At 41.5% G+C, this 26,009-nt stretch overlaps 1 protein-coding gene across 1 annotated transcript in view; it reads left to right on the top strand.

The window, feature by feature from the left end:
- The window catches only part of LOC125485264 (mucin-6-like), a 369,065-nt gene that overhangs the window by 5,468 nt on the left and 337,588 nt on the right, over positions 1 to 26,009 (top strand). Inside the window, exons 5-6 of the mRNA XM_048607277.1 lie at positions 3,007 to 3,129; positions 19,357 to 19,477. Of these exons, the coding sequence (XP_048463234.1) occupies positions 3,007 to 3,129; positions 19,357 to 19,477 (244 nt within the window). The remainder of the gene's footprint in view (positions 1 to 3,006; positions 3,130 to 19,356; positions 19,478 to 26,009) is intronic.

Genomic DNA, 26,009 nt, shown 5'->3' with positions numbered 1-26,009 from the left:
CAGCTACTGACGAACGTCAAGGATCCTATACCCACAACCATGCAAGGACTGTGAGAAACATTACATAGGCCAAACAGGAAGAAAAGTAATGGGTTCTGTGAAGGAAAATCCGAAAGCCTTTTATTCATACATAAGGAGCAAGAGGGTAACTAGAGAAAGGGTTGGCCCACTAAAGGGCAAAGGAGGGAAGTTATGCGAGGAGTCAGAGAAAATGAGTGAGATTCTTAATGAGTACTTTGCGTCGGTATTCACTGAGGAGAGGGACATGACAGATGTTGAGGTTAGGGATAGATGTTTGATTACTCTAGGTCAAGTCAGCATAAGGAGGAGGGAAGTGTTGGGTATTCGAAAAGGCATTAGGGTGGACAAGTCCCCAGATCCGGATGGGATCTATCCCAGGTTACTGAGGGAAGCAAGAGAGGAAATAGCTGGGGCCTTAACAGATATCTTTGCAGCATCCTTGAGCACAGGTTAGGTCCCGGAGGACTGGAGAATTGCTAATGTTGTCCCCTTGTTTAAGAAGGGTAGCAAGGATAATCCTGGAAATTATAGACCCGTGAGCCTGACGTCAGTGGTGGGGAAGCTGCTAGAGAAGATACTAAGGAATAGGATCTATTTACATTTGGAAGAAAATGGGCTTATTAGTGATAGGCAGCACGGTTTTGTGCAGGGAAGGTCATGTCTTACCAACTTGATAGAATTCTTTGAGGAAGTGACAAAGTTGATAGATGAGGGAAGGGCTGTGGATGTCATATACGCGGACTTCAGTAAGGTGTTTGATAAGGTTCCCCATGGTAGGCTGATGGAGAAAGTGAACTCGCATGGGGTCCAGGGTGTACTAGCTAGATGGATAGAGAACTGGCTGGGCAACAGGAGACAGAGAGTTGTACTGGGAGTTTCTCAAAGTGAAGAACTGTGACCAGTGGTGTTCCACAGGGATCCGTGTTGGGACCACTGTTGTTTGTGATATACATAAATGATCTGGAGGAAGATATAGATGGTCTGATTAGCAAGTTTGCAGATGACACTAAGATTGGTGGAGTAGCAGATAGTGAAGGGGACTGTCGGAGAATGCCGCAGAATATAGATAGATTGGAGAGTTGGGCGGAGAAATGGCAGATGGAGTTCAATCCAGGCAAATGCGAGGTGATGCATTTTGGAAGATCCAATTCAAGAGCGAACTATACGGTAAATGGAAAAGCCCTGGGGAAAATTGATGCACAGAGAGATCTGGGTGTTCAGGTCCATTGTACCCTGAAGGTGGCAACGCAGGTCAATAGAGTGGTCAAGAAGGCATACGGCATGCTTTCATTCATCGGATGGGGTATTGAGTACAAGAGTTGGCAGGTCATGTTACAGTTGTATAGGACTTTGGTTCGACCACATTTGGAATACTGCGTACAGTTCTGGTCGCCACATTACCAAAAGGATGTGGATGCTTTGGAGAGGGTGCAGAGGAGGTTCACCAGGATGTTGCCTGGTATGGAGGACACTAGCTATGAAGAGAGGTTGAGTAGATTAGGATTATTTACATTAGAAAGACGGAGGTTGAGGGGGGACCTGATTGAGGTCTACAAAATCATGAGAGGTATAGACAGGGTGGATAGCAAGAAGCTTTTTCCCAGAGTGGGGGACTCAATTACTAGGGGTCACGATTTCAAGGTGAGAGGGGAAATGTTTAAGGGAGATATGCGTAGAAAGTTCTTTACGCAGAGGGTGGTGGGTGCCTGGAATGTGTTGCCAGCGGAGGTGGTAGAAGCGGGCACGATAGCATCATTTAAGATGTATCTAGACAGATACATGAATGGGCAGGGAGCAGAGGGATACAGATCCTTGGAAAATAGGCAATAGGTTTAGACAGAGGATCTGGATCGGTGCAGGCTTGGAGGGCCGAAGGGCCTGTTCCTGTGCTGTAATTTTCTTCATTCTTTGTTCTTTGTTCTAAAACTGATGATAAGGATACACAAACACAAACTAGCCATCACAGATACGACGAATTCTCACTGGTCTCAATACATACGGACAAAGAAGGACACAAGTTTGACTGGGACAACACGTCCATAATAGCATAAGCCAAACAGAGACGTGCCAGGGAATTCCTGGAGGCCTGACATTCCAACTGGAACACCACCAACAAACACACTGAACTTGACCCCGATATATAAACCACTAAAAACAGCACCGGAAGTAATGCCAACCATCCCAGCAGACTGAGGCATATAAATAACAAGCGGGACAGAACACCAATGCTTCACCGGAGGCGCACTGACAATGTTAACTAGCAGGGTGACGAAACGTCTGCAACCAAACACATTGGCTCGGCGAGTAAGTCTACAACCTCATCCTCAACCCGAGCTACAAATCTTCTCAAAAACTTTAAACCATTTAAATAATCTGAGTTTTGTTATTTTCTTTTATTTATCCCTTAATTGTTTTTACATATCTGTCTTTTGTGTGAATGGGGCTGAAAACAAATGTTTTGAGTTTAAAGCATTGACATTAATTAGAATACCTTGTTCTTTAAATTTTCCTCTTGTATATTTAATAAATTGTTATGTCTTCTGCTTAAGATAAAAAAAAGTGTTTGGAATGAATTATTTGGAAAATTTGGGATTAGTGAATCAAAAGGCTAGTTCAGAACCATTGAAGGTTTTAATTCTACTGTGTTAGGAATAGAGAGGTAGAAAGGCTGATTTGTTCAGCTGTCTGTCCCCTCGTCACAACACCATGGATGTTTGTATGAGAATGCACCTGGGGGACCATGGTGAAATTAATAGTAGAAGTCTAGAGGGAGAATAGGGAATTAGCATCCCAGTGTCAAGTGGAGGCATGGGACGTAGAAAGCGAGAGTAATGAAGATGCAGTAGGAAATGAACCTATCAGAAATTGGGGAGACTTTGAAATGATCAGAGGTAGCTTTATCAGTGATTGAAGTTGCTGAGATAATGAGAAATGCTGAAGGAGTACATTTAACAATTCATAACTGAATCCTCTGTTTTCTTTCAGCACCTATACCGTGTCCGGGAAATCAGGTATACCAGGAATGTGGTTCTCCATGCTTATCTACTTGTTCAAATCCACAGACCACCTGTGATAGCTACGGCACATATGGTTGTTTCTGTCCAGAAGGTGAATATACTGAAACTAAAAACAGCTTAAATTGCTGGAATATATTGTCATGTAGAAGTGAAGAAAATAATGTTTGTGCTATTGAGAACAAAACAACAGTCCTATATAAAAAAAAGGTCTTTTCCCAATAATAGATTTTTAAAATCTCCATTCTGCTCAGCAAGTACTCGATACATTCTTTATACAGTGTGTTATCATTGGTTCAAAGACATTATGTCTTGCCTCAATAAACCTTATTATTTTTGGGTGAATTTTAATGTGTAGCAGGATGGTCATTGATAAATGATCCTTCAGCAGTCCTAGTTGCGGAGACATCTCAAATGTTAACCTCATCTTATCAGTGAAGTAGCCATAGTACCTTAACTTGAGGCACTTAGCAAGTTTTAGATATTTTTAATCAACCTGTTTGGATGTGTTATGACTTCTCTGGAGCTAGTGGGACTTGAAACTATGCCTTCTGACTCAGACATAGGGACATTACTACTGTGCCACAAGAACAATGCCTTTTCAAGTTTTAAATTTGGTTCTTGGAGCAATGGGCTCCAATTAAGCAGGTGTTTCCAACAGAACTGCCTGAAATGGTTACAGTTAGTACAGAACTTGAATATTGCTGTAATGAGACAGACTGCCAAAGCGTATCACCTTGGAATCATCAGGATAATTTCAAGAAGGCCAAATTTCAAATGTTTGCAGCAGTTTGTATTTCTTGAGAAAATGGTCCTGATTGGTTGGCAAGTCAACTCTCGTATTAACATGAAGATTAAGGAAGCTGTTTCACAACACTGTTATGAAGTAGCGATGCGAATGGGATCTGACTTTTATTAGCTGGGGCAGCATTTATTGCTCATGTCAAATTGTACTTGAGAAGATGGTGGTGAATTGCTTTCTTGACTCACCACAAAATGTTGTAGGTGCCCCCACAGTACTTTGGTCAGTGTTAACTCTCAGGATGTTAATTCAATAATGATTATGCGATGAATGTTAAGGAATAATATTTGAATTCTCTTTTGTTGTAAATGGTCATTATGTAGCTGGTCTGTGGCGAAGATGCTACTTGTCACTTGTTGAATATTGTTCAGGTCTTTCTGCATTTGGATATAATTTGCTTCAGTACCTGAGGAGTTGCAAATGGTGCTGAACATTGACCAATTGTCATCAAAAATCCACATCTCGGACCTTATGATGGCGGGTTGGTCATTGATTGAGCAGCTGCAGATGGTTGAGCTACTCTCAGGAACTTCTGCAGTTATGTCCTAAGACCGAGATGGTTGACTTCCAGCAACTACATCTTTTGGTGAGGTCACCTCTAATCAGTTGAGAGTTTTCTCATAATTCTCATTGACTGTATTTTTGCTTAGGGCTCTTTGATCCCACATTCAGTCAAATGTCAAAGGTATTCATACTCACTTCCCCTCTTGAGTTCAGCTCATTTATCAATTTTTCTACCAAGGCTTGAATAAGTCAGAAGCTGAGGAGACCTGATGGAATCCAGATTGAGCATTAATGAGCAGATTATTGTTGAGTAAGTGCCATTCAATACGACTGTCAATGACACCATGTGTCACTTTGTGTAGATTGTTGGACAGTAATTGACTTGATTGGATTTATCCTACTTCTTGTGGATAGTATGTACCTAAGCAGTGTCCTACATTGCTGGGTAGATGCCAGTGTTGTTACTGGAACAGGTTGGCTAGGGCATGCATATTCTGGAGCATGTCTTCAGTATTATGTACAATCCAAAGGTGTCCTTTGGGCGGCTCGGTGGTTCAGTGGTTAGCACTGTTGCCTCACAGCGCCAGGGACTCGAGTTTGATTCCACCCTTGGGCCACTGTCTGTGTGGAGTTTGCACATTCTCCCTGTGTCTGTGTGGGTTTCCTCCGGGTGCTCTGGTTTCCTCCCACAGTCCAAAGATGTGCAGGTTAGGGTGGATTGGCCATGCTAAATTGCCCCATAGTGTCCAGGGATGCGTAGGTTAGGTGGGTTATAGGGAGATGGGTCTGGGTGGGATGCTCCAAGGGTTGGTGTGGACTTGTTGGGCTGAAGGGCCTGTTTCAACACACTGTAGGGATTCTAAGAAATAATAAAAAGTATTATTGTCAGAATGCTGTCAGGGCGCACAGCCTTTGCTGTATCTAATGCATTCAAATTCACAAAACAAATTAGCTGAAGGTTGGCATCACTGACATCAGGAGGAGGTCAAGATGGGTGCACCTCTGTATTTTGGGACTCAAGTAGTGGTGGTGCTGCTGAGCCACTCTTGTGATGGACACTGATGTCCTTCACCCAAAGTATTCTGTGCCCTTGCCATCTTTAGCTTGTCCCTGAAGTGGTGTTCAGCGTGGAGGAGAAATGATTCCTCAGATGAGGGGTGTAATGAGCACAAGGTTTTCTTGCTTATTTTTGACCTGTTACCATGAGACTTCATGGTTTCTGAAGTCACTGTTAAGGTCTCTCAGGGCAACTCACCTCTGACTCTATGGCTCTGGACAGAACATACCCGAGAATGGTGATGGAGGTGTCTCTTTTTATAAATTCCATGGGATCTTACTTTACAGACCTTGTTAGGTTGTTGGCTTATCTGTGGGACAATTTGTCAACTTTGACACAAGCTTCTCAGTAAAGAGGACTTTGCAGCGTTGATAGGGCTGTGTGTGCCATCATCATTTCCGGTGGGCTTTGTTGATGTTGGGCGATCTGTGTGGTTTCATCCTTTTCTTTTAGATTTTGAAGTGGTTGTTACAGCTGAGCACCTTGCTAGGTTATGTCAGAGGGCATTGTTTTACATTACTGTGGATCTGGAGGCACATTTAGGTCAAACCAGGTGAGGATTTTCCTTCCTTAAGCTAATGAATCATTGGGTTTTTAACAGCGATTGGTAATCAATTCATGCTTGCCATTAGAGCAGTTTTTAACCCTGGATTTAATAAATGAATTTGAATTTCATGATCTGCTGTGGTGGAATGAGAACCCATGTCCCCAGTGCAGGCTAATTAGTCCAGTGACAATACCACTGTGCTACTCGTCTTACACTTGCTGTAAGTGAGATACATTCGTACACAGGGACCAGTTCTTTGTAAGTAAAATAATATGTTCCAAGTCTTGTGTCTTTTTGAATGGCAGGCAGCATGAAGAGCCTTTCATTACTGATTGGTCAAAGCATAGTTAGGGAGAAAGCAATCTTAGTTGTTCGCGAGCACAAAATTTGACATCGTTGTGTTTGTCCTGATAAGTGCAAGATGAAAGACGTTGGCAACAAGTTTCCCTTTTTAACAGTATTTCAAAATGCCTAATAAAATTATGATGTGGAGGTGCCGTTCCTGGATTGGGGTGGACAAAGTCAGAAGTCACACAACACCGGGTAATAGTCCAACAGGTTTATTTGAAATCACAAGCTTTTGGAGCATTGCTGCTGACAAAGCATTGCTGCTCTGAAAGCTTGTGATTTCAAATAAACCTGTTGGACTATAGCCTGGTGTAGTGTGAATTCTGACTTTGTCCGATAAAATTAAGTGCTGCAAGAACTATTTGGCAATGTGTTAAAAACAATATTGTTGCGTACAATTTTTGCTGTTGTTGCTGTTGCACAGGTATAGGTTAACCTATTGACAATGTATTGTAAACTTGTCTTTACAACTTGTTACAGTGCTATAATATCTATTTGCTAGTTTTTGGATCAATTTTGAATTATTCAGGACATTGTAACTCATCTTGGTTAAGATATGAAGTTTGAAACTATTTAATTGAAACACCAGAGCCGGCAGTGAGCATCATCAGACTAATTTTAGTAATATAAAACAAAGAACTGGGGTTGCTTGAGATCTGAAACAAAACCAGAAATTGCTGGGGAATCTCAGCAGGTCTGGAACCATCTGTGGGAAGAAAAGAGAGTTAATTTTTTGACGTGAGTGAGTCTTCATTAGAACTCATAGCAGCTTGGAAACGGTAGTATTTATGCTAAAGATGAGGTTACAGGGTGAGGGGGTTGGGGCGGATGTGGAGGGGAAGAAATGAACAGACAGGTGGAGACAGAGCCCAGGGAGAGAGAGAGATAGGGGGATAGAGACAGAGAAAGAGAGATATGTAGGCAGATGAGGGGATTCTTGATAACAAGCCACGACAGAAGAGAAGCTGAATGAGTGATAGTAAGAGCCGAGAGTAAGAGAGAATGGGTAGGCTATGTTGAAAGCAATTTATGTAATGTGAAATAGGCCCAAGAGTGAGAATGAGTTGGCTGTGCTGAAAGCAACCCATGTTATGACAGGATCAAGGTGTGGAAGTGGGTAAAAAACATGGAAGGACAGAATCAGGCTCTAAAGTTATTGAATTTGATGTTGAGTCGTAGAGGCTGCAGGGCCCCCAAGTGGAAAATGAGATGTTGTTCTTCAAGGATTTCTGAAGAAGGGTCTAGGCCCGAAACATCAGCCTTCCTGCTCCTCTGATGCTGCTTGGCCTACTGTGTTCATCCAGCTCTACACCTTGTTATCTCTGTTGTTCTTCAAGGTTGCACTGAAGGTCACTGGGGCACTGCAGCAGGCTGTCAATGATGGTAGCAGGGAATCCCTGGTTGAGTTAATCAAGATCAATAACTTTAGAGCCTGAATCCATACTTCTATGTATTTTACCCACCCCCATATCCTGCTCTTGTCTTGACATGAGTTGTTTTCAGCACAGCTTGCCCATTCTCTTCTCCTCTTTGCTTTCATTATCACTTATTCAGCTACTCTTCTGTCCTGACGTACAATAAATAATCCCCTCGTCTGCCTACCCCTTTCATGTCACTCTCTCTCTCTGTGAGCTCAGTCTCCACCTATCCACTCAAGTCTTCACCCATTCCCCCATCCTTGTCTTCAGCATAAAATCATCTTTTCTAACTGCTAGCAGTTCTGATGAAGAGTCACCAGGCTCAAAATGTTAACTGTGTTTTCTCCCCACAGATGCTGCCGGACCTACTGAGGTTCACCAGCAATTTCTGCACATGTTTCAATAAGTGGCCTTTCCTCCTTGTTTTCATTTGGTTAAATCTTATTCTTTTAAAACCAAAAGGTTCCCCTATCAAGAATGGTTCCATTCTGTCAACCAACATCAAGTGTCTTGACTAAGTGTACTTCCTCGACATGAAAATCTGGCCACTGCAGATGTAATTAAGCTAAACTCAAACCTGTCCTCACCAAGGTCCACACATTGGCAACATAACGCACAATGAGCAGCCACTACCTGAGTGGATTTTCTTCTCACAAACCTGGGGACTGTCACTGACAAATAAAATATACCAATTTCGGATAGATATACATTTCAGTTGGAACTAGTTTCGTCTAAATGAATCAGCTATTTGATATCTTAATCTGCTGCCTGGACCTTTGCAGAAAATTCTCAGTTCTTTGACATGTTCTGGGCTAGTAATCAGAACAATCGTTTTGATCGTAAAAGGTTATTTTAGGGATTGTAATGAGTTCAGCCAGCTGGTCCTCATAGAATATGAGTTCCTTGATTGGGGCTGTTAATCTGATCCAATCAGGGAGCCCTGGCTGACAGATAAGAATAGGAGTGTCAGAAATTCTGCCACACTGCTAGCTGACTCAGATGAGGCAGTACTAAAGTCAAGTACTGTTCATGTGTAAATAAATGTGACTTGGTGACAGAGACCGACCACTGTGGAGTTATTTCAATTATATTTCTTAACTAGTAATACAAAAATGTGGACTGATCAGCCATGAAAATATGAGTTATAATCCAACCATGGCACTTTAGGAATTTGAATTCAGTTTAAAGTTTGGAAGTAAAATGCTGATATCAGTAAAAATTGCTATAAAATGAGCAGACTGTCATTAAAAACCCATCAGTGCCTTGTAGGATAGGAAGCTAGTCATCTTTATCCAGTTGCGACACCAATATATTTAACTTTAACTACCCTCTGTTGTGGGCTAGCAAGTGCTCAGAAGTATCAAGCCATTACATAAATTCAAGAAGCCTATCAACATATTTTCATGGTATCTAGGTATAAACAATGAATGTCAGCCTTGCCAACAATGCTGATATCCCAAAGTGAATTCTGAAAAATTAAAGTCTTGCCAACAGAATAAATTAACAGATTACGAAATAGAGTAATTCGTTCATTGTCTAGTATTAACTTGTGTTTTGGGTAAGCCAGCAACCAAAATTGATAGTAATAAAATTAAAAGTGGAAACTTGAATCTCTTGTTGCTTTTTCAGCCTCGAGTGAAACCAGGAAGCAGTGTCTGGTGAGGACACTGTGTTGTCACCTGGTCCCTGTCCTCTTATGAAAAGCAGGTTCTTTATAATGAAATATGTCATATGTGTCCACTTGTAGTATATCATTTTTGCTTTTTAAACTAATTACCATTTGGAATGATTGTTCCCTTTGATTTCACTGTTGATGAAAGAAGAGACGTTTTGTTGAATATTTTCATCTTTTACATCATGTACTTGTTGTTTTTTCCCTTGATTTAGACGTCTTGCAAATTGTCCTGATGAATGCAAGACAAAAAGTGCATTTTAAAAAATTACTTAAATACTGTACGGATATATGACTATCTTGCCTAATTGTTATTGTTTGTCTAATTGCATTCTGTAAGATCAAGCCATCATATTCTATTAAAAAATACAAATAACAACTTTTTTGGCAAATAGAAAAGGCTAAATCTCAGTTTTAGCTTTCCAAAGAAGTCAACATTAATTTTTCTCCTTGTTTCTTTTTGTTTGCAGATTTCCTATGTACCCTTCAATCTAGACCTTTATTTCAAGCTTCAAACTCTCCTATAATTCTAGGCACTGCATTCTTAATGCTTGGAGCTCCCCTAAGGCTTTAATGCAGATGTGTGGTGGGTTATGAAAATGTCTATGCTAGATGGTGTGTTACACTCAAAGTGATGAGCCTGCCAGCAGGAACCATGAGGGCGGGACACAAACCCTGCTCTCCTCCCAACAATACCCAATGAATAATAGTTACAAACCTTCTTAAAAAAAGGGCTGAATAGAATACTTAAAGCTGTTGGTTTCTGAACAACTGAATGGGATTCAGGTGCACAATGAAGCCGGTCTTGGTAAGTAGGGGACTGTTGTGCTGTGCAGTGTTTATAGGGAAAATTGCTGCTGGCTTTGGAGAGATGAGTATCATATTTTGAGCTTAGTGGTGTTGAGGTGAACCCCTCGCTGCAGGAATGACAGGTGCTTATGTATCATGAAGAGATGGGAAAGGAGAGAGGGGCAATGAGGCAACAGAGGTTATACCCTCAACTGAGGATCTGTCAGTGAAAATGGAACTAATAGGAAAAGTGCCACAGGAGAATATGACTTTGGGCAAGTGGTCACTCATATTAGAGGCCTCATTGATGAAGACCCTGCAACTTGCAACAATGGTCAGCCAGCAGGTATCAACGTCGTTGTAGTCTTGATCTTCTGCTCGCTATCTCCTTCCAAAGATTAGCTGCAGGCTGTAGCATCTCATTGGTGTTTATTTTTGCCAGAACTATACAGTATTTTGAAGAGGGTCAAGGCACCAAGTGACTGATGAAGAAGAAGGGCTTCCACTTCCTCAATGTCCAACCAGTCTGTGACAACAACAAGAGCTTCCACCATGTGTGCTTGCTTTCCTAGCAGCTCTGACAACTCCTTTATCATCTGCTAGCCCAGTCTGTGTCAGATTTCACTGCAACTTCCAATATTGGTAGATGAACAAAGCAAATTTGTTTAATAAAACAAAAAACTGGATGCTGAAAATCTGAAACAAAAGCAGAAATTTCTGGCGAAACTCAACAGGACTGGCAGTGTTTGTGGAGAGAAAGCAGAGTTAATTTTTGGTGTCCAGTGACCCTTCTTCAGAGCTCAGAGGAAGGAATATTCCTTAATGTCACAATTATTCATCATTCTGAGACAACCCCAAACAGCTGCTTTCAGCCAAAACCATCTGCTCACTTGGACAACTATTGACCAGGCCATCAGACTTTTGAAGTTTCTGGATCAGTTTCATGGTGCCCTTCAGTAATCTTCAGATGAGAGTCTCGATCATTATGATGGTTTTCTGCATTTGCAGTTGCCAGAGCGGTGTCGACATCGAGCACAGTGAGACTTTGGGAGAGAATGTCTAATTGGGGGAACAGCTGGAACAAGAGGAAGTGGAAGTAGAAGATGATATAGAACAGAGAACAAAGAACAATACAGCACAGGAACAGGCCCTTTGGTCCTCCAAGCCTGCGCCGACACATTTTGCCGTTCCATACTAAAACTGTCTTCTCTTAGATAATCTGTATCCCTCTATTTCCATCCTAAGTATTCAGCTAGGTGTTTCTTGAATGCTTCCACCACCTCCTCCGGCAGTGCATTCCAGGCACTCATCTCCCTTTGTGTGAAAAACTTGCCTCGCACATTTCATTTAAACATGCCCTCCACACATTGAACCTGTGTCCCTTGTAATTGACCCCTCCACCCTTGGAAAATGCCTCATACTTTCCACTCTATCCATGCCATTCACAATCTTTTAAACTTCTTTCAGGTCACCCCTTCCATCTCCTGCGTTCTAGTGAAAACAAACCCAGTCGATCCAACCTTTCTTCATAGCTAAAATCGCCTATACCAGGCAACATCCTGGCAAACCTTTTCTGTACCCTCTCCAAAGCATCCACATCCTTCTGGTAGTGTGGTGACTGGACGTGTATGCAATATTCCAAGAGTGGCCTAATTAAAGTTTTATAAAGTTTCAGCATAACTCGTCTATCCTTATATCCATTGCCCCTTCCAATGAAGGCCAGCATGCCATAGGCCTTTTTTACTACCTTATCTACCTGCGTTGCCACCTTTAGTTTTCTGTGAACTTGCACACCCAAATCCCTCTGCATATCAATATTCTTAAGGGTTCTGCCATTCACTGTATAATTTCCAACTGTACTTAACCTTCCAAAATGCATCACCTCACATTTGTCTGGATTAAATTCCATCTGCCATTTTTCTACCTATGCCTCCAACTGATCTATATTCTGCTGTGTTCTCTGATAATCCTCACTATCCACAACTCCACCTATCTTTGTATCGTTCACAAACTTACTAATTAGATCAGCTACATTTTCCTCTGAATCATTTATGTAGACCACAAATAGTGATGAAACTGAACAGTGAGGTACTCCTATGGCATGAAGAGATGTCTCCTGTTACCCTCCAACAAGATTACCTTCCCTCCATGGCCTCTAGCAAGAGATCCAGTTGAAACAAATGAATACCACTGTGTCATTTTGCTACCCTCTGGTGCAGAGAAAGGCTTTGGCACAAACTGCAGAGCTCTCCTTCAGGACAACCAGCAGCATCAGTGATGCCTGCAGTAGGTCTTATGAGTGAATTATATGATTCATCTGATCCACTTTTAATTCTGCATCCCACTGGCTCTATGTGGATGTGAAAACTGAATCAAAGGCCTCCCATGTGAAAATCTGAACTTTAATCACTTCCTCTTTCCAGAGCTAATTGGGAGAGGAACACTTCAATGCTTCTAAGCCAAGAACAGAATGGGCTGTTGTTTCCTTACTCTACAAAATTTAAACCAACAAATACTCTTAATTTAACAGAAATATTCGTTCGCTTTTTAAATATATGTATAGGAGAATTGTTTGTTTAATGGTCAAATTCAACCCAGTTTGTTACAGCACATGGACTGCGCCTGTTGAAGAAGGCAGCTCACCACCACCTTCTCAAGGGCAACCAGGGATGGGCAATAAATGTTGCCCAGCCAGTGATGCTCATGCCCCATGAGAGAATGGAAAACAAGTTATTCATGAATTCCTTTAATATTTTCAATATTTAGTATAGCTCAAAATGAAAAGGCAAACTTTGTGGAAGCTGGTACATCTCAGATATATGTTTTATTAATGGTTCTTAGGTTTTTATTTTCAGTTCCCAACTATTATAATTTCTTGGCAGCCCATAATGAAATGACTCCACAGAGGCCAGTATCCTGTCACCAAGTCACCCCTTATTTACATGTGCGTTGTACTTGACAATGGTCTGGCTTGCCAGCTGTCTGAGTGAGCAGAACCTCTGATACTCCTGTCTATATCTATCAGCCAGGGCTCCCTGATTGGACCAGATGAACAGCCTCAATCAGGGAACTCATATTCTTTGAAGTCTAACGGGCTGACCTTGGTATAATCACTACATCCCTCCCCCTCTAAGTCCAGGGACATAGGCCTTTTTTTTTGTAGCCTCTCCTGGGACATTTTCGCACCAGATCAGGTTCCTCCAACTCAGCCTTGGGTCTGGCCGACATGTATCGGACCGTAGCCCTCCACTTGTGCCCATAGTATCTCAGAAGAAATTCATCCTCTTCTTCAGGCAGTAAAGGTGTCGAGGCTGTGACATCCGCCGTGCCCATCTCAAACTCTGAGGCTTCTTCAATGCAAGATGGAGAGGGAGAACCAACTTTATATGTCACAGGACCTGAAGTTGTGCTGACAACGCCTCTTACCCATGCAGAGCCATTTCTGTGGTTTCAGCACAGACTTTGTCTCCTGAAGTAAACTGTCTCTCTCACTTAGAGGAGTCTTATGTCTGGCATTGGCGTTCCTGATGCCGTTTCACCCTCCCCCCCCCACCCAGGTCCGGGAAGATCAGATTTTACCTGGTGCGGAGTCTTTTCCACATTAGTAATTCTGTTGGAGCTATCCCTGTAGTTGCGTAGTGGGTGCTCCTATAATCAAATAGGAACTGGGACAGTTTGATATTGAGTGAAACTGTAGGCTATTTCTTTAAGCCTGCCTTCAAAGTTTGGATTGCCCTTTCCACCAGACCATTGAACGATGGATGGTGTGGAGCTGTCCATATGTGCAGAATGCCATTCAACTTTAGGAAATACTCAAATTCCCTGCTGGTATATGATGGCCGTTGTCTGGGATCAACACTTCTTAGAGTCTGTGTCTTGCAAACGATGCTCGTAGCTTTCCTGTTGTGGTCCCCATGTTTGACAAATTAACTATGCACATCCACCCACTTTGAGTGCGCGTCCACAATGACAACTGAGTCCAGCATTTACTTGGCCATTCCCACGAATGTCCTGGTAATGTTTGTTCATGTTGACTCTCTGGGCACTGCTCCACCAACACAACTATGTCTGCACCCAGTCCTGGCCACCAGACATAACTTTTCTCCAACATCTTCATTTTGGACACCCCTGGATGATCCTGGTGGAGTTCAGCCAGAACCTGGCGGTGACCTTTGCTCGGGAAAATCACTCTTGCTTCCCAAAATAAAATGCCATCCTCTGCGGTGAACTGATCTCACCATGTCCAGAAAGGTTTCAGTTCTGATTATGATGGCCCTTTTGTTTCCCCCATAGTTTTACCAGGGCCAGATCTTTTTGTATCCCCAGTCTGATATTGTCAGTGGTGACCAGAAGGATTTCCAGAAAGTTTGAAACCAGAATGGACTCTTCCACTGGCGGCACCAATGGTGGTGTATCTGCTAGTGGGAGCTGGTTCAAGGCATCTGCATTTGCTACTTGGCCTCCAAGACGGTGTTCCAACTTGTAATTGTACACACTTAAAGTGAGAGCCCACCTCTGAATTTAACCTGAAGCTATGGGCGGCACGGCCTTGTTCTCTTTGAGTAGCCCAAGCTGGTGTTTGTGTTCTGTTATTGTTACAAATTTACATCTGTAAAAGTGTTGGTGGAACTTTCACACACCAAAGATGACTACCAAACCTTCCTTTTCTATCTGGGCGTATTTGTGTTCTGCATCAGCCAAAGTCCGGGAACCATACACTAATTAGGTGTTTCTCTCCATTGGGCCATCAAGACTACCCCAATACTGTACGGGGAGACATCGCATGTCAACACCAGATCTTGCTTCGGATCATAGTGTGCCAACATTTTGGACAATGATAGCTGCTTCTTCACTTCCCTAAAGGCTACATTTTGGCTATGAGACCATTTCCAAGACTGCCCCGTTTTCAATAGTAGATGTAAAGGTTATGCCTGAACTTTCTGTAATAATTCACTAATCCAAGGAAAGACCTAAGCTCTGGTACAGACGTGGGAGCTGGGACACTTTTGATCACCCTCACTTTATGTTCTAACAAGTGTAACCTGGTCTTGTTGACTCTGTAGGCCAAGTAGATCATTTGGGGTGCCTGGAACACACAGTTTTACCTTCTAAGGCTTATGCCCGCCTTGAAGAAATGTCTAAGGATTATGTCCAAGTTCTCTAAATGCTCTTTATTGATCTTCCCTGTTATTAGTATGTCATCTGGATAAATGGCAACTTGAGGTAGACCTTGTAAAATGTTCTGCATCATCCGCTGAAACATAGTACAGGCTGCTGCTACCCCAAATGGCAGTCTGATATCTTTGTACAAACCCTTATGTGTATTAATTGTAGTATATTTGTTGGCATTCTCATCTAACCGCAGTTGCAGGTGCACATGGCTCATGCCCAGCTTCGTGAAGGACAGCACCCCCCCCACCTCACCAGCTTTGCTTATATGTCCTCTGTGTGGGATTGAATGTTTATGCAGCTGTGAGCAGTGGATTACTGTTTGTTCAAAATCCCCACAAAGGCGAACCGACCTGTCGGGCTTCACAATTGGTACAATCAGTGCTGTCCATTCCATAAACTGTAGGTTTGATAATTCCTTCGCTTTCTAACCTCCTGATTTCTGTCTCTTTTTCCTGTAAGGCATATGGCACTGGGTGGGCCTTGCAGAATCATGGATTTGCAAGGTGGCCTTGGCTCATTTGATAGTTCCTAGACTTTCTTGAAAAATGCCTGAGTGTTTAATTAGGATTCCACTCAGACAGCAATTTTCTAATCAAAAAGTGTTGAGCCAATTCAGGTGAATCTTTCTCAACCAATTTTGGCCCATCAGGCTTGGTCCCAAGCCTTTTACAAAAATCATTGGTAACTGAACCAGCTGCTTCCCATGCAAGACCTGAACTGAAGCTGTTCCCTGAATCTGTAAAAGTTCCCCGGAATAGGTTCTCAGTGTAGCTGAGGTCTTGCACAAACTTAGGGATTGGAGTACAGGGAGAATTTTGTTCAAGACTGGTTCTGCATTCACTGAAATGTCTGCGCCGGTATCAACCTCCATTGAACCAGGTGACTATTTAACCAGACATTTATTTTGGTTTGTTCTGATTTGGATGTTGCTAAGCAATTTAACTGTTCCAAGCCAGTTATCGGTGGACTTTCCAGGATGTACCCTCTCTTGGATACTGCCCTTTGAGTTCTGTTACTCAATTCAGGGCTAGTGGAACACTTTTGCTGTCTCAAGTCCGCGTACTGGCAGCAATGGTTTGCTGGCCCAGACCCTGAAGAAAATTTTAATCGTTTGGCCGAGGCTTAGCTTTGGTTTGGGGTTTTGGTGTGGGTTGACTTAGAATCCCTCTGTTCAGGATATGTCCTGAGTGAGGCTATGCAATTGCCTTAACTCAAGTGGTATCCCCCAAAATCAGTCAGCCACTTCAATCAGCATACCCTGTAACTCATAAGCTCCACTTGCTGCACTTTCTAATGACAAAGCCAATTGTAGTGCCTGGTTGAAGTCCAGTTGGGCTTCAGCTGGCAGATGTTTTTGCGTTGGTACATCATTAACCCCACACACCTAATGGTCTGTCAGCATCTCATTAAGGGTTAAACCAAAGTCACATGCTTTAGCTAGTCATCTTTAACCTAGTCAAAAATCCCTGATTCTTGAACTGATGAGTAAAACCAATAGCATCTCAGAATTAGAGGAGGCTTGGGGTCATAATATTCCTTAACTAAATCTGTCAACTCTTGAAAGGTTTTAGTATCTGGTGCCTCAGGGAAAGTTGGGCTCCTAATAACCGAAAAAACTGCAGGTCCACAGGCTGTCAGGAGAATTACTCGTTGCTTTTCATCTGTCCCAATTTCATTTGCCTAGAAAATAATTTCTTTCCACATCCTGGGCCCAGTCTTCAACGGAAGGATCCAACGAGTCAAGCTTCCCAAATAATGACATTATGCCAGAAATGCTTACTCCAATTCAAAGACACGTTTACGAGTAAATTTCTTCAGGAGCATTTTTTTTCTGTCATCTTCACTGAAATAACTCCACAGAGACCGGTATCTCATCTTTATTTGGTTTCCTACTTTTTAAACCTGTAAGGCTCTGAATTGCTCCAAAGGTAGATAAACCCAATTTGTTCCAGCTTTTCCTGATGACACAGCTGTGAGAAGTTGAGGATCAACATTGGAGTTTGTCTGTGTCTAATGCTTGAATCTGAACTGACTTGAAGCTTGATCAGTGACTGAAATTGGCATGGCTTTATTTAACGTGGGCTCTGATCAGAATGCTCTTTAGTTGTGACTTGTTATTATTTGCTTGCTTTATTGAACAGTTCACTAGTTGGAAATATTGAATGCTAAATCTACTAAACCTCAAGTTAGTTTCAACTTCATCCACATGTAATTGAGAAGTATATGAAAATACAGGCTGAAAAAATCTAGTTTCTACCTGGGCAGTTCCCAAAACATACATTTTGAATGCCCATTGCCTCAAATAATGGTATGCTGTACAACATGAATTGCCTTAGGAATGTTGTAAGTATAGGATAGAAAGATGAATCATTATTGACATGCTATTGGCTAATTTTTGTTTTCAGGTCTAAGTCATTTCTAATTCATTTAGATATCACAACTAAAAGTGCATGCAAGATCAAGTGCAAATAAAAATCATTTTGCCCCTAAATAATCTGGCTGAAGAGCTGTGTTCATGAATTAGCTTTAATGAAACCGTTGCGGTGTAGTTCAGTATGGCAACTGTATTAATATGGTAAAATTGCCCAGTGTTGGATACTGTCATTTTTCTTCAAAGAATAACCAGTTGTCAATTGGTAAAAATCCGAGGATTTTTATCAAGAAGCAGTGACAGTTACATTCTGGTTGCTGAGAATAAGCATGTAACTTAAGTAACAATAAGTTCAACTTACATTTTTAAACATTAGGAGGCTGATAGCTTTATCTAATTAATTAGATTTGTTTTCAAGACTTAGCAACACAATAAGCCAATTACAGCATGACATTCCATCAGTAAATCATAACCCTGTTAGCAGCAAAAACAAATTTAACTGCTATACAATATTAACTCAATCAGATAAGCTGTTCAACACTCTGTTTGTCACATAACCCTATTAACAGCAGAAATAAATTTAACCATTGTACAATATTAACTCAATCACACTGTTTTCTTATATCCCAACACCAGGTACATTCCAAAACAATCTCACGTCCAACCTGATCAATTACCACCCTGTCAGCAAACTCCTAAAAATTGCCAAACTAATAGATGGAGTCATAAGAGATCTACAGCACACGAAAAAGGCCCTTCGGCCCATTGCATCTTTGACAGTCAAAACAACCACCTAACTATTCTAATCCTTTTTTCCAGCACTTTGCCCATAGCCTTGTATGCCTTGGCACCCCAAGTACACATCTAAATACTTCTTCAATGTTATGAGGGTTTTTGCCTCTACCAGCTTTACAGGCAGTGAATCCCAGATTCCCACCACCCTCTAGGTATAGAAGTTTTCTTCAGATATCCTCTAAACCTTCTGTTTTAATTATTTACCTCTGATCATCAATCCCTCCATCAAAAGTTTCTTCCTGCCTGTGCTATCTCAGCCCCTCATAATTCTGTACATCTCAATCATGTCTCCTCCCAACTTCCTCTGCTGTAAGGAAAACAGCCCCAGTCTGTCCAATCTGTCTTCATAAATGACACGTAAATGTTCAGCTCTGGTAATATCCCTGCAAATCTCCTCTGCACTCTTTCTGGTGCTATCATGCTCCTCTTATGAAGGTGAAATGAAGTATGGTGACAGATGATGATGAAGTGGACAGGTTACTGTTGAACTTGAGTGCTGTTCCATCTATTCCTTGGCAAGTACTCCATCACAGTTTCTGACTCGTGTCTTGTAGATGGTAAAAAGAATGGAGTCATACACACTCTGTCCCTCACGCACACACATATGCACCCTGTCTGCACCCCTCACAGACACACACTCTCTTAGTCTCCCTCATACACACACATACACACTCACACACACACACACTCACTCACCCTCTGTCTGTCTCTCTCCCTCTCCACTTCTCACACACAGTTTCTGACCTTGTAGACTTGGGATTTGAACAGTTGCTTTGGTTCAGTTTGTGGTCGATGGCAGCCCACAGGATAAGGTTCTATCTAAATGAAAATTTGTTCTTTTCATAGGAACTGTTCTTGATGACATTGCTACTAAGGACACATGCATTCCTTTGAGTCACTGTCCTTGTGTTCTAAATGGTCAAGTCTATGCTCCTGGCGGTTCAGTGAATTCACCTTGCAAATCCTGGTAAAGCTAACTTATTTATGTAGCTGTCAACCCCTTCTCTTGTGATAAATGTTAGTGACATTATTATTGCTGAAAGAACTTGAGTTCTAAAGTGGACAGAACTATGTACAGCTTTAAATTTGATTTGTATTTCTATATTGCGTGTGTTAAGAAGGGGTGACATAATTTTAGTTTAATTCTTCAGGTCTATCAGTTGTACCGGACAATCTGCAAAGCTGTTTACGTGCACTTACATGAGGCTGAAAAAACACCCTTGGAGTGAATACTCAGTGCTTTAGAAAATAAAGAATAGAAAATTGGAGGAAAAAAATTTGGGAGCTGTTACCTAGCAACACAGACAGGGAGACAGAAAGAGACATAGAAAAGTTATTTTAGAAAGACAGATGCATTCAGTATGTCAGGGAGTGTATAGATTTCTGTCAAAAAGAACAAGTGTGTGGTAGCAAAGGTTAGTTTAGCAGTCTCCAAAGTGGTTTTGGCTGAAACAGAATCCTGAGTAGCTTAGAATTCAGTAAGATGCAAGCCCCAGAAACAGAAGGCGTTGAGGTGTGTGAAAAAGAAAATCTTAAATGACTTGATTCCATGAGTTTAAAGAACATATGATGGGTAGTAAGGTATCTGTATTAGCAGTTCCTTTGAGGGTCTCACAAGAAAACATAAACTAAAGAAGAAAACATTGATTAAATGCAGAGATTTGCTGGAAAGAAACCAATTGAAGAATGAACTTTAAAGTGAAAAACAGCTGATTCTTCAGAAATGTTTGACTATCTGTATGGTTATTGAGAATACAAGATCAAATTTTAATTTCTTAATTGGTGTCTTAAGGCTGGATAACTAATTCTTGTGTAGTGTAAAATAGTTTCCTTTTACCAGCTTTGTGAAATAAATATTGATGTTCTTTTGTTAAAAGTACAATGGCAGCTTCTTGTGAACATGTTCAGTGAATGACCATCCAGGAAACAAACCGCAAAATTAAAATTTACAGTTTATCAAGTCACATTTCAGTCTGGCACAGAGGATGAAATAAATGTCAGAGATTTAAAAAACATATAAGAGCACAAGTCTGGGTGTCCAATCATTTCACGTAAATGTTCAGTTACACATAAATGTATATTTGAAGCTACAGTGTGTTAAATGTTAATGATCTTTCAAGCTTTACTACCTGACAGGGAGTTTTTAGGGAATTACACTTCATTGATTCTCAATGATAGGTGATGTGGAGTTATGGGATTTCCTATATTATGGGGTCTCAGGAATTGTATATCTCAGTTTTTTGACATATACAATTTTCTGTTCTTTCACCATTATTGTTTTGGGTGTTTGGGACTGACTGGCAAGCCAACCTCTGGTTCTCATCTCCTTATCATCTATCATAAGCGATTGTCTCATTATCATCTGTAGCTAAAGCATGTCATATAATATGAGTGCCTAATAGAGCTTTTTACAAAACCAAGCCAGGATTTGGAGTATAGACATGGAGTTATGTGCACAGTGTTTACAATGCAGAAGTGTAGATGACTTAACCATGCATATGGACTTGCCCACGCAGGATATGATTTGGCCAGAGCAGATACTTCCAGGTGAATCTGCCTCCGGACAGTGGGATGCATTCAAGAAGGTAATATGGAGAGTACAAGGTCACCATATTTCCAATAAAGAAAAAGTGTGGGATCATTAAATCCTGTGTACCCTGGAAATCAAGGGGTATTAGGCATTGGATTAAGAGAAAAGGGGAGGCTAATGGCATATACCGAAGGCTCAAAACAGCAGAGGCTTGAGAGGAGTATAGAATATGCAAGAGGGAACTTAAAAGGGTCATTAGGAGACCTAAAAGGGAATACTGGCAGGTAAAGGGAAAAGAAACAGAAATTGCGGGAAAAGCTCAGCAGGTCTGGCAACCTCTGTGAAGAAAAATCAGAGTTAATGTTCGGGTCCGGTGACCCTTCCTGAGAACTGATGGTAGCTCGGAAAACGTCGGTTTATATGCAGAAAATAGGGAGGGGGAGGGAGTAAGGAGTAAACAGTAGGTGGAGGTAGAGTCCAAAGAGAGAAGTGCAGTTGGATAGAAATGGAGTTGATAACAGCCTGGCTAGGAAGGTGCATATCTGCTAATGGGGACCGTTAGTGACTAACAATAGGTAGTGTGTAATGGCAGACTATGTGATAATAAGGCCTCATGTGTGGGGTAGGGGGCTAGGACACCAGAGGTCTTAGGCCCTAAAATTATTGAACTTTATATTGAGTCCAGAGGGCTGCAGGGTCCCCAAGTGGAAAAGAAGTGTTCTTCCAGCTTGTGCTGAATTTCACTGGAACACTGCAGAAGGCCTGAGACAGTGATGTTGGCTAGGGAACAGCCACCTTAACACACCACCCTGTTCTCTTGCTGTTTCGGACCTGAAACTTTAACTCTGATTTTTCTTCACAGATGCTGCCAGACCTGCTGAGCTTTTCCAGCAACTCTCTTTTTGTTCCTGATTTATAGCATCCACAATTCTTGCTGTTTTCATAATATTAAGGAAAATCCTAATTTGTTTTACAGGTTAATTAAGATCAAAAGGATAATGAGGTAAAGAGTAGGTCCATTAAAAGCCACAGTGGTAATTTGTGCATGGAGCCAGAGGATGTAGGTAGGATTGTAAATGAATACTTTGGGTTGGTGTTCACTAGTGAGCCGGATGATGTGGGTATAGAAATCAGGGAGAAGGACTGGTATACTGAAAGAGATTAGCATAGACAGAGAAGGTGTCTGACAGATTTAAAAGTGATAAATCTCAGGGGTGGATGAAATGTATGCCAGGTTGTTGAGTGAGATGAGGAAGGAAATAGAAAGGGCAAGTGGAAAAATTTTCAGTTCCTCTCTGGCTGCAGCAGAGGTGCTGGAGGACACCCAATGTGAGGGATAGACCAGGAAAGTACAGGCCACTGGTGGTGTTGGGGAAACTATTGGAAGCAAGTCTGAGGGACAGAATGAATCTGCATTTGAAGAGGCAAGGTTTAATCAAGAGCAGCCAGCATGGTTTTGTTAAGATGAGATGATGTCTGACAAACTTGATTGAAATTTTCGAAGAGGTCACCAGGTGTGTAGATGAGGGCAATGCTTTTGATATCGTCCACATGGAGTTCAGCAAGGCTTATGATAAGGTCCCGCAAGGGACACGGACAGCGAAGAACCCATGGGATCAAAGAAAATTTAGCAAATGGATCCATAATTGGCTGAGTGGTAGAAAGCAGAGGGTGATTGTTGAGGGGTATTTTTCTGACTGGGTGTCTGTGTCCAATGGGGTCCCACTAGAGTCAGTATTGTTTACACACATGATTTAGTGAATGTGGGAGGGTAAATCAGTAAGCTTGCAGAAGAGATGAAAATTGACGGAGTGGTAAATAGTGAGGAGGCTAGCCTTAGGTTACAAAAGGATATAAACGGGCTGTTCAGATGGTTTGAACGTTGGTAAACAGAAATCAATCCAGATAAATTTGAGGTGATGCACTTGGGCAAGGCAAATGAGGCAAAAGAATACATCATGAACAACAGGACCCTGTAAAGCACTGAGGATTAGAGGGACCTTGATGTGCATGTCCACCACCCACCCAACACCACCCCCCCCAACCCGTTCTCTTAATGTATCATGACAGATTGAGGAAGTGGTTAAGAAGGCATATGGTATACCCGCCTTTATTAATTGAGACATAGAGTTTGAGAGCAGGGAGGTTATACTGGAACTGCGTGAAACATTAGTTAGGCCACAACTAGAGTTTTAAATGCAGTTCTGGAATACAAAGTCATGCATTTCTGAAAGTATTAACGTATTATTAATGAGATAAGTTGTCAAACAAGAATTACAGGAACCAGGACTGAGAACTTTGTTTGCGGCCCTCTTAAAGAAGAGAGAAAGAGAGAGAAGAGCATGGAAGTGATGATGGTTCAGATTCATGCATGTACTACAAGCATGTGCTCTGTTTCACAACTTTCCTATTCACAGTAAAAGATATATTCTTGAGCTGTTCAAAGGTCAAATTCATGGAAAGTGGAATTCTCAAATTAAAGGAAATAAAATATAGAATCACGTTACAGGCACCGTAGCAATACACAGTCCTTAAATCAAGCTGATGTCATGAATTTCCATCCATATTTATATTTGTCAATTGATATCTGGATATCAGCTGTTTCTTTTGATGTAGGTGTTTTAGAGGACAGGGGTCTGCTGGGGACCTGTGTTTTAGAAAACTCTTCCATTTTAGAAATCTTGTTTACAAGTGCCGGTTCAGCAAAAATCATCTAACTGTGATTCATTATTTTGAATCTTTCACTCACAGGTTATAGTTTCAAGAACCTGTACTCTGAGGGAAATCTTGACAGATGCAGAAGAAACTTACTCAGACATTGAGCAGGCCAACACAGCTGTTCTGTTCCTGCTATGCCAGTTGGTTACAGCATCTCCAAATTGTTTTTAAATTTGACTAGATCATTTCTGAAGCAATGTCCCGTCATAGGTATGTTTCCTATGATTGTGAATTGTCTAGTCAGCACCTTTTCAGTACCTCCTGTTGTATTTGTCTTCAATGACATCTATGTCTTGCAATCCCTCCTCGAATTCATGCAGCTTGAATTGAAAGACTTGAGGTGCTATGCTGATTCCAAATGGCATCTGGTTCTGACAGTATTGACTAAAAGTGCGCTGAGTGTGGTTAGGTATGATGGTTGTTCTTTGAAACTTACTTTTTAAAACCTATCACTGACATGGAAAATTGTGAATTCTTGAGCATATTAAATTAATACTTTCTATCTGACTTTACCAAGGAAGATGTTACTATCCAAGTCACGGTGACAGAGCAGTTAGTTTGACATTTTACAGGTTTAAAAGTGATGAGGAGAAGATTTTGGTTAAGTTGACTGTATTGACTAGGCTCCAGAACTGGCTGCAATGTGGAAGCAAACTGTCCATAATTTTCCAATCTTCCTTAGGTACAGGGTAGTACCATAGGCCTGGAGAATTGCAAATGTTATACACTTGTTCAAGGAGTGTGAAAGATAAAATAGGCCTGTCAGTTTTATTCTAGTGATAGGGAAGCTTTTATAAACAGTGATTCACAACAAAATAAATAACCAATAAAATGTGGGTTAATTAAGGAAAGTGAATGTGGATTTTGTGTTTCTCTAACTTATTTGAGCCTTCCTTTTTGTCAAGGTAATAGAGAACATTGATATAAGTGATGCTGTTGAAATGATTTACATTGACTTACAGATGGTGTTTAATAAAGTGCTACACAACAGATTTATGTGTCAAGTTAGGGCTCATGGAATAAATGGATCAGTAGCAACATGGATACAAAATTGGCCAAATGATAGAAAACAATTGTTTTTAACTGATGGAAGGGATTTGTTAGCACCCCTGCTTCTCTTATGTACTTAATGGCCTAGAATTTAGTGTACAGGGTACAATTTCAAAAACTGTAGGTGACACAAAATTTGGAAACATTGCAAGTAGTGAGGAGGATAGTATTAAACTTCCAAGGGACATTTACTAAATAAGGAACTGAGGGCATTGTTGCTAAGTTTGCAGATGACAAAAGGAAGTGGGGAGGCTGCAGAAGGACGTGGACATGCGAGGAGAGTGGTTAAAGGAATGGCAGATAGAATACAATGTGGCAAAGTGTGATGTTATGCACTTTGATAGGAAGAATAGAGGCGTAGACTATTTTCTAAACTTCAGAAATCTGAAATCACAAAGGGACTTAGGAGTCCGAGATCAGGATTCTCTTAAGGTTAACATGTAGGTTCGGTTGGCAGTGAGGAAGGCGAAGGCAATGTTAACATTCATTTCTAGAATAAAAGAGCAGAGATGCACTGCTGAGGCTATATAAGGCTCTGCTCAGACCACACTTGGAATGTTCTGAGCAGTTTTGGGCCCTGTATCTAAGGAAGGATATGCTGGCTTTGGAGGGGGTCTAAAGGATGTTTGCAAGAATGATCCTGGGGATGAAGGGCTTGTCATATGAATAGAGGTTCAGGACTCTGGGTCTGTACTTGATGGAGTTTAGAAGGATGAGGGTGGGGGGAATCGCATTGAAATTTACAGAATACTGAGAAACCTGAATAGTGTCAACATGGAGAACATGTTTCCACTGTTAGCAGAGATTAGGACTGAGGGCACAGCCTCAGAGTGAAGGGGCGACCCTTTAGAACGGAGATGAGCAGGAGTTTCTCCAGTCAGAGTGTAGTGAATCTGTGGAGCTCATTATTGCAGTGGGCAGTGGAGGCCGAGTTGTTGAGTGTATTTAAGACAGAGATAGATAGGTTCTTGATTAGTAAGCGGGTCAAGGGTTATGGGGAGAACAGAGGGGAAGGGGGTTGAGAAACATATCAGCCATGATCGAATGGCTGAATTGATAGGCTGAATGGCCTCATTCTGCACCGATATCTTATGGTCTAAGTGTGACTCCAGGCCCACAGCAATGTGGTTGACCATTAACTTCCCTCTCGGAAATTAGGGCAATAAATACTGGCCTAGCTAGCAACGCCAATATTATTGGC

The sequence above is a fragment of the Rhincodon typus genome, chromosome 17 (genome assembly GCF_021869965.1).
Source record: "Rhincodon typus isolate 14 chromosome 17, sRhiTyp1.1, whole genome shotgun sequence".
NCBI classification, from domain to species: domain Eukaryota; kingdom Metazoa; phylum Chordata; class Chondrichthyes; order Orectolobiformes; family Rhincodontidae; genus Rhincodon; species Rhincodon typus.
This window is presented reverse-complemented; position numbering and strand designations above follow the sequence as displayed.